At 40.2% G+C, this 9,229-nt stretch overlaps 2 protein-coding genes across 8 annotated transcripts in view; one reads left to right on the top strand and one right to left on the bottom strand.

Moving 5' to 3' along the window:
* The window catches only part of Myo10a (Myosin 10A), a 75,018-nt gene extending 72,140 nt beyond the window's left edge, over positions 1-2,878 (top strand). For all 4 annotated transcript variants that reach the window (XM_070292872.1, XM_070292876.1, XM_070292875.1 and 1 more), the window contains 6 exons: positions 14-317; positions 562-1,142; positions 1,354-1,486; positions 1,584-1,788; positions 1,990-2,126; positions 2,189-2,878. In XM_070292872.1, the coding sequence (XP_070148973.1) occupies positions 14-317; positions 562-1,142; positions 1,354-1,486; positions 1,584-1,788; positions 1,990-2,126; positions 2,189-2,419 (1,591 nt within the window). In that variant the 3' untranslated portion in view covers positions 2,420-2,878. The remainder of the gene's footprint in view (positions 1-13; positions 318-561; positions 1,143-1,353; positions 1,487-1,583; positions 1,789-1,989; positions 2,127-2,188) is intronic.
* On the bottom strand, positions 2,825-7,783 carry LOC138931782 (uncharacterized). 4 transcript variants are annotated; one of them, XM_070292893.1, is made up of 7 exons: positions 7,693-7,783; positions 6,844-6,922; positions 6,444-6,570; positions 6,233-6,330; positions 5,060-5,279; positions 4,416-4,896; positions 2,825-3,876 (listed from the first exon to the last, which is right to left on the bottom strand). In XM_070292893.1, the coding sequence occupies exons 2-7, from the start codon at positions 6,880-6,882 to the stop codon at positions 3,555-3,557; spliced, it is 1,287 nt and encodes a 428-aa protein (XP_070148994.1). In that variant the 5' UTR covers positions 6,883-6,922; positions 7,693-7,783; the 3' UTR covers positions 2,825-3,554. The 4 variants fall into 4 exon arrangements, with proteins under 4 accessions (XP_070148994.1, XP_070148992.1, XP_070148991.1 ...); XM_070292891.1 differs by having other exon boundaries at positions 6,844-6,998; XM_070292890.1 differs by having other exon boundaries at positions 6,844-6,998; positions 7,526-7,783.
* Between the last annotated feature and the right edge of the window lie 1,446 nt (positions 7,784-9,229).

Raw genomic sequence — 9,229 nt, forward strand, 5'->3', positions numbered from 1 at the left:
TCGAATTCGATAGGTTCGAGATGTTGAAGACCGCGGATGGATCGATCAGCGGGTCTCTTAAAGTGATCGAGTCACTGAAGAGCAAGAAGAAGAGCAAGAAGAGCAAAGGCCACCCGGATGGTACTGAGTGGACCTGGAAGGAACAGGTGGATCTCGTCAAATACTCTGCCGTGCCCATCGAACAAAGCTTGCTTAGGCTGGAGACGGACTTGAGTGTCCTGGCCATTGAGTGCTTCCTGTGCCTGATGAGATACATGGGCGACCAACCGTTGCCGCCCGAGACCAGTGAAGTCAAATGCGTCTATACCATCCTTATGGTAAGTTTGTATCAGACTATTTTTTCTGACTTCATTGTCTCCTTCTAGAATGCATAACGTTTCGTATATATTTCTATCACATATCAATCATTTAATAACAATTAAATACAAGTATTTATTGCACTTTATTATCATCTTTGTGTTTTTGCTAATTTCAATTTTTGTTAGTTAATCGTTTAATTAATAATACAGTAAATTAGTAGAAGAGAGATTTGATTGAATGGCGCATCTCGCGTATTTGCAGCACTGTCACAAGCACGAGCAGCTCCGCGACGAGGTTTACTGCCAGCTGATGAAACAGACCACTAATAACAAGAGCCCGAATCCGGAGAGCTGTCAGCGTGGCTGGCGAATCTTCAGCATCGTCGCCGCCTATTTCACGTGCAGCGAGAATCTCAGGCCATACCTGACGAAGTACCTCGAGACAGCGGCGTACGACAAACGTCGCGCCTATCACGGCACCGCGATGGTCTGTCTGCAGAATCTCCGGAAGACGGTTAAGTATGGTGGTCGTAAGAATGTGCCGAGCGTGGAGGAGATCATGGCGATCAGCGCGGGCAGGAATGCGAAGAGGCAAATCTACCGGCTGCCCGGTGGCACTGAACGGGTCATTAACACGAAATGCACAACCGTCGTCCAGGACGTTATTGAGGAGATGTGCAGCGTCATTTCGGTGAGAAATCTGCACGAGATGGACGAGTTCTCATTGTATTGCATTGTCGATGGTGACGCATTCACCATGCCGCTCGCCAGAGACGAGTACGTCCTGGACGTGACCACGGAGCTTCAAAAGAATCACCAAGTGTTCTATTTAATATTCTGCAGGTATATTCGCAGTCACGTATTTGTTTCATCGCTATACTTATAAATATATATATTTTTTATATATATATATATTATTTTATATATAATTATTATATAATATATTTTAAGCGCTCGAGATCGTTATTAAAAAGATGAAGATTGGTTTGACAGAAATTGCAAATTTATTATATCACGCAAAATTCGCAAAAACGTTTCTTAAAAATATTTCTAGATCTGTCTGGTACTATCCTCTGCGACTCGATGCACCGTTGTACATAGAAGTCGTCTTTAATCAAATCGCTCCCGATTATCTGGAAGGACTTCTACTAGTTATATCCGGAGAACATTTACCTCAGGAAATTATTGTAAGTATACCACGCGACATCTGCTTAAGAGAGAGAGAGAGAGAGAAAGTTTCACTAAAGTGAAGAATGATTAACTGATGACGAGCGTGTTTCATAGTATGACATGGCGCAAATAGCGGCACTGCTGCACAGAGCAGCTGACATGGCGCACGAGCCTGCGACGAAGGAGATTAAGTACCTGCTGCCGAAACCGGCGCTCAGCTTGAGGGAACCTAGGCCGCAACAATGGTCCAATATGGTCCAGCAGGCTTGGAACAACGTTCAGCACTCCTCGGCGGCTGTTTGCAAGGCACAAGTGCTCGGTAAGTCGAGTCATTTTCGCGACAAAAATAATAGCGTTTTATACGTAATACTATTTTGTATTTCACACAAATTATATCTTACACGTGCACGAATAATGGTGAAAAAAAAGGTTTCTCCCTGAGAAATAATCAAGAGCGATAAAAGTTTAGAAAATTGTCAAGGGATTAAAAACTATATAGAAATATTTCTCTTATTTTTAGAAATATTGTCCAAATGGCCGCTTTTCGGCTCGAGTTTCTTTGCGGTAAAACGGGTACCCGAGGGCAAGGAAAAGGGCGCGGATCACATCCTCGCTCTGAATCGACACGGAGTGCATTTCATCGATCTACTCACCCACGTGAGTTACTTTCTCTTCCCGACAGCGTTTTCCCCTTTTTTTTCTACGTATAATTATTTCAGGAAACACTGTACCATTATCCCTACTCCGAGGTGATCTCCACCAGGAAGGTCAAGTCCGAGGAAGGCGCGCTCTACCTCGACATGAAATGCGGCAATCTGATGCAGCAGCGTATCACCAGACTGCAGACGGAGCAGGCGCACGAAATCTCCCGACTTATCAGGCAATACATCACCATGGAACAGAGGACGTCCAACGGTCAGAATGTCGGCGTCGGACTCGGCATGAGATAAGCGCACCTTCGCGACGATGGTCCTTTCTTCACGACCGATACTCGATATCCGGATTAATCAATCTACAGGGTCATAATTGCAATCGAATTAAGCTCTCGATCGATGTGGCATGAGGATATCGTAGCTGAAGCCCGCCGAATAATCTACATATCGTGGTACCGTTCTTAACAACATGATTCGTGTATAAAGAATACCAACCTTTTTAGAGTGTGTTTACTGTGTGAACTATATAGGATACCAGGTAGGGTAGATCCGGAGCCCCACAGATAATGACCCAGGATGGATAAGGGGATGGATATTCGTAGGACTCGCTGGAAGGAAGGATCGTGAAAGAAACGAAATGCTCAAGTATCTAAACCGTCTATGTTAAATGGAGATATAAGTCGAAAAATATGGACTTGTGTGTATGTGTGTACAGCATTTATTTATATCGTTTAAAAAAGAAAAAAAAACATATAAGAGCAAACAAGGATTTTCATTCCGCGACGTAATATTAACACTGATATTAACGCACGTCTGACGACTATACTGGAGACTAGCCACACAACGATCATATGTTTATCGTCAGAAGATTATTAATAATAATCGTGTACGTATGGATATATAAGAGTACAATGTGAACGGACGTATCAACTTTATATTGAAATTTGTATGTAAAAATATGCATTGTTATTTCCTTTTTACCTCCATTATTCCATTACATCGCACGTCTACAATATCTTTTTCTAAAAGGATAGATACAAATTATAATGTAAAAGTCATAGTTCCGTGTATAATATCCCTCCTATTTATTTCACGATTGTAAATGCTATTTAAGTATAAACGCTACTTGTAGCATCTCGTGTACACGACAATTAAGTTTAAATCTTACAAGATATCAAGTATACGAGATACGGTTGTATATATTATATATTAATTACTTTTTAATCCTTTCATGGCTAAATTATTCGTGAAAAAGTTTGATGAGACGTTTGAAGAGCGAAATATATAAGTGACGAAATTAGTGAGCTTTTTGAAGAGAGTCAATTAAAATCGATTACTTTACACGAAAAAAGAAACTTGTGTTCTTATATATATTATATATGAGCTAATCGATCACATGATGAAAAAATGTATTGAGAGCGTTATGAAAGGGTTAAACTCTGCGATCGGGGCTAGGTCTTGGAGTGCTCGACTTAAAGTCCTGCGGCCAGTTACTTGCAGTATGCCGAACGTATCCCGGATCGGTCGGCGACGATGGCATCCTCGGAGTTTGCGTCCCGGTGGTTCTCAGCACGCCGAGATACTCCTCCAGCATCTCGATCTCGTCCTTGGATCTTTCCCGTCCCCCGGATCGATATTCCTTGGGCGGAGGTGGCACGTTGAAGGACACGTCGTGGTGATGAGCCTTCAAGATCCCGGATGACGGACCGCGCATTTTGACAGGCACATTGTCGTACTGGCTGTTGTCCGAATACCTGAATTCGCGTTCAAATGAAATTATATTCAAGTATCGGCGCACGACACGAGAGACGCGTCAAATATCGTGAATCATAAACATCAGAAACAAGGAAATGTCTTTGCCAGCAATTCTTGCAACTCACGTCCGCAACGAGAATGACTCTCTATTTCGATATTAATTCTGACTAAGGTAATCACTTTTTTTAGTCTCTAATTATGGATATTAAAAAAACTCAACGAGAAAGGAAAAATGTGTATGACAATGATTCGATTATAATTTCAAGGATGAAATCTCTCTTCGAGGATTAAATCTTTCGTGCATCCATAAATAAAATTTTTTTTTAAATAAAAATAGAAAAATATTTGAAAACCAATTTATTCCTTGAAAATTAAATTGTCAGTTTATCGAATCATTCGTATGACGCAAGAATCGTTCGCGTGCGCTTTCCTGCTCCTGACGACATAATCCAAGACGGTTGTTGAGTAGGCCGATGCTTAAATAAAAATTTCCGAGCTAGGATAACACGACGGATTCCGAGTCGACACAAGAAATCACCTGTAGCTGTTAAGCGCCTCTTCGACGTCTCGCTCGATCCTCATAATCTTCACGCTGGGATTGACGATTTTCGCGAACATTGGATCTCCCTTCTCATACTCCATAGGAAAGCGGGGGGTGTCGATTTCGTCGATCGGTCGCTGATAAATGTCCCGGCTCTTGTACATTATCCTGGACTCGTCGATCCTGCGATCGGATTCGGTCTCGCGATATCGCTTCGAGTCGCGTAGAACTCGGCCGTTTTCGAAACTCTGCTCTCGTTCTCTCGGTTCCTGATCGCCACGAAATTCCCGATCGTCTCGAGAGTCATCCTGCGAACGAGCCACCGACGATTCCCGCTGGGATCTGGCGAGACGATCCTCTGCCTTCTGGAAAGCGTCGTTCGCGCGACCGTCCTCATCCTCGGGAATTTTCACGATGGTCGATTTGGGCTTCGATTTCGTATCCTCACTGGTCACCACTGGCGTTACTTGCCGCTTGCCTGCGGTATTTTTTTGGATATATTTATTAGAAAAAAATTTGGATTACGAATAATTAATAAAGATAGATAAAATTTAATTAATTACTCGCGACACATTTTTGTTGATACGAGATACGAATCGAACGAATCTCTTTCGAGATTTAACTAATATATATTAGCTCACCTAAATCTTTTTCCAGGATTCGCGCCTCGTCCTGTTTATTCTTTTTGCGAGGCGGACTCATCAGTAAATCCCCGATGAATACCAACGCTGTAAGCAGGCACAGCGCTCCCAGGACTGCAGCATTGTCGACCAGATCCTCGGGGACGCTGTCAATTGATGCCAACGACAAGGCGCCGACTATCCCAAAGAGAATCACGCCCAATCCGAGTAGAAAGAATTCCTGAATTTTAATCCAACTTGATAATATTTTAATTTGAATGCGATCTATTTATCGCTTTGCATAATCGATTAATTATACGTGGAAATTCATTATTACGCAAGAATCTTCAAACGGAAAGCGAGTCTTCATGTTATGAAGGAAAAACGCGCCTATTTTCGATGGACATGGAATTTTCTTAGAAAACACTGGAAAGAACGACAGCTAACGCGATGCAGATCGCTCGAGATCGGCCCAGCCTCAATTATGAGTCATTAAATGATTTACATTACGTGTCTCGATTGACCGAGGCTGCGATTACGTGTGCAAAAGTCTGTATTAAAGGAGAACATTCTTATCCTTGGCCCCTCAATGACATCGCGTCGCGCTACCGATTTTCTCACGCCACCGTTTCTCTCTCTTGCTATCGAGATTTACGCGCTGCGTATTTTCACTCGCGACCAACCTCGGAATAAATTAAAAGCGCCTGGGAATAATCTCGACGCGTCGAAATAAATCCTCCCGCCATATCGTGTAACGTTACGCGAAGCTTCTCCCCGGACGGACTCCTCGCAGCAAGAAGGAAGACAGTTCTCGCCGACAAGATGAGATTCAGGATGATATGTACCACGTAAAAATCGATTCAACGGTTCTCCTATCTTTTAATATATCTCGTTTCCAGGAGAGTTCAAGTCAACTGTCATTTTTTTTTTTTTTTTAGAGATATATCGACGCGTCACACTATCTAACAATCGAGGAAACAACGATTTCGTTGACTCGAATCATTTTTGATAATTTGCTTCCATCGTCTACCTGGCTACTCTTCTAATCTCGCCGTAAGATCGAGAGTCTACGCCACGCATGTATCCCTACCACGGGTTTCATATTATTGTCGACGTACATTGACGGCCGGCGTTACGAAACGCATCTACGACGTGTATTCCTTAGCCGTATGAGAAAAGGAAAGCAATTATTACCGTCTTCCGACCGCGGAGTTCCCCGGTAGCCGCGGCGATCAAGAGACCAGTCGTTACGATGATGTATCCGCCGCAGGTCGCCGTTGCGAGAGCAGCTCCTAAATTCGCGGAAACCAGGAAATGAGTATATTAAGAATTAAGAGAGCCCATTCTTGGACGCGAATCACGCAGGATCTCCGTACATGTAGATGAATCATGAATAATATGCTACCTATGCTGCCCCATGTCACGTTGTTCAACAGTGACCACTCCCGGCTACGATTCCTCAAGTAGTGAAACACCCTTCGACTCTCATCGTCCGTCACCCTGAGTGCCACGACACAAGCGACGCATAAGAGCTGCAATTGCGGACAATTTTTTTCATGTTTTATATTAATCATCATTTAGCCTCCTTTTCAGCTAACATCATTAAGGTCTCTTAGATAATATCGTGATAATTTGATATCGTAAATATCTTGTGTTAATTAATAATTATCCTTAGAATATTACACGTATTAAAATATCTAGAAATAATTTTCATTTCATGGGGCGATAAATGCGTTAGACTATAAATTTCTCTCGTAACTTTTTTTTTTTTTTTTTTTTTTTAAATAAAGTATTCGTATACATACCACTTCGATTATTCTGATGAAAACCTTGCGGTTCCACATGATGCTATCACTAAAGAAATGCGATTCCAAAGACGAACGACTAAAGGAACGAGGAATGAACGGTCGTTTGCGAAATTCTCGTCCCTTTTCGGCAAAGCATTACGTAAACTCTTAAGCTATTAACAAACCGTCCTCGTTTACTTTTGAAAAGTTGCTATTCGCATTAATAATTAGCTTTTGTTCCTTTCATCAAGACATCCTTGGCTTCGAGCCAAAGAATTGTAGTCATTTCCAGGTCAAAATAGAAAAGGCAATGAATCTTTCTTACATTACAGAGCAGTATAAATTTTAAAATCTTGTCATAAAAATTTACAATTTAATAATAATATTTTTAAAAAATCATAGAGTCTAATAGAATATATTTAGTGTTTTTTTTTTCTTTTTCTTTTTACGGTATTACATGTATACAGTATATCATAATTTCTAAATAATTACGAAAAGTAAGAAATTTTTGACAAACGAAAGCAATCTGCTTAAGCTGTCTTTTTCATACATAAAATAAATCTTTTAATTATAAATTTCGATTCATACAATATTTAAGAAAAGATATCTTATATCTGAAATAGATAAAATTTGAATGAAAAAAATCTCTTATGCAAGATTAATTTTTTAAAAATTATTTGCGTATTAATCATCAGTATACTCGAAAAATGCAGCGAAGAAACACAGCACACGTTTTTTTATTTTCTCCAAACTGTCTATGAATGTGTGATAAGCGTTTCTTTTTCAAATAAAAAAAAAAAAAAAAAAACTTTTATATTTACGTCGCTTTGAACGGTATCGCTACACTATGCTAAACGTTCTACTGACAGCTACTCGATAAATGGAAAGTAGTTGCGTTATCACCCGCTGCAAAATGTTACGACGGAATCGCAAAACGAAGCTTCACGTCGCGACGCGCCCGAGCGACGACTGACATGAGAAGAAATAACGAAGGTGGAGTTGCTCGCGTACAGGTTGGCGGAACCGCGTGTGTCATGTAATAAGGACTTGCCTGCATGCGAACGACAAATAACAATGCTATTATCACACACGGTGCAATGGCGCAGGACGATGCGAATCCGCGGATATGTGTCACGGAGAAGCTCGTCGTCGCGCTCTCCTCGTACCTTGAACCCGTTCGCCACACATATTAAATCTCGTTACTTGTTACGTATATCCGACTTCTCGACGTCTCTTGAGAAGACAAGATGAGAGTAATCTCATAGCGTTTTCTTATTTATATCGATTAAACTCAATTTGCCATATGTACACGACTGAAAATGAGTTTTGGAAATCTGATTAATATTAATATTATTAATAATATTAATAATATAATATAAATAATATAAAGTACATCCTGTTTGAAGTTACTTTGATTTTAAAGCACAAGATATTTTTGCCTCGATTAATCTAATAATCAAATATCTCTAGTAACCAAAAAGAAAGTTTATGATATCATTAATCGCTCTCAGAGCGATTGAATTTGCTTTATTCAAAAACGCTGTAAATCTCTCGATAATTTTCAATTTTTTTTTTCGAATTTACAAAATCAAGCAACATACAATTATAGAATTGTTTGAATACAAATACAAATTTTATTTATAGCATCGCGAGAGAAAATAAGAAAGATATCCATTCGAATAAAAATGGATGCTTTATATATAAATTGAAATACAAAATAAAGCTAAGCAATTGAAAACAATATAAGATTATGATAAATCCCAATTATCAAATTAAATAAAATAAGGAAATTATTTTTTATATTTTTAAAAACAATTTTTTTTATATAAAACCATATTTATACAACAGAATGATGCGAATAATGTCATGATTTTACGGATGCGTACTGCGTGAAATGTAAAAGCACGCGTAACGAACATGCGATAGATATCAAGTCACCGTGCGCGGCACACGATAAGATCAATTGTTTGACAGATGCCGGCTATAAATCCTCCGTCTCGGCGGATGATCAACAGATGAAAATCGAGCCGAGTAAAATTCTTCATTTCGCGTCTCGTTCGTCTCGTCTGAAGGAGAAGAAATGCAACGTGTGTGTGGACGAGAGAGACCGCGAACCTATCATCCCTTCCACGTCAAATTGTCCGCCAATCCTGACGGGCATCCAAAATCCTTGTCCCTTCTCGCGATGAGCGAGCACAACCCGGCTGTTCTTCTCGCCGGTAGCATCAGAGCTCGTCACGTGTCGCGTCGCGTCAATAGATCGATTCTCGAGTGCTAGACCCCGCAATAAACTCGATACATAAGAAAATATATTATACATATATATATATATATAATATATATATATATGTTTTTATATACATATAAATGATAATATCACATGCATAATGCGTATATAAATGTG

Source organism: Polyergus mexicanus, unplaced genomic scaffold (genome assembly GCF_030449975.1).
Source record: "Polyergus mexicanus isolate NDT 795.1 unplaced genomic scaffold, iyPolMexi1.0 SCAF_3, whole genome shotgun sequence".
In the NCBI taxonomy this organism is placed as follows: domain Eukaryota; kingdom Metazoa; phylum Arthropoda; class Insecta; order Hymenoptera; family Formicidae; genus Polyergus; species Polyergus mexicanus.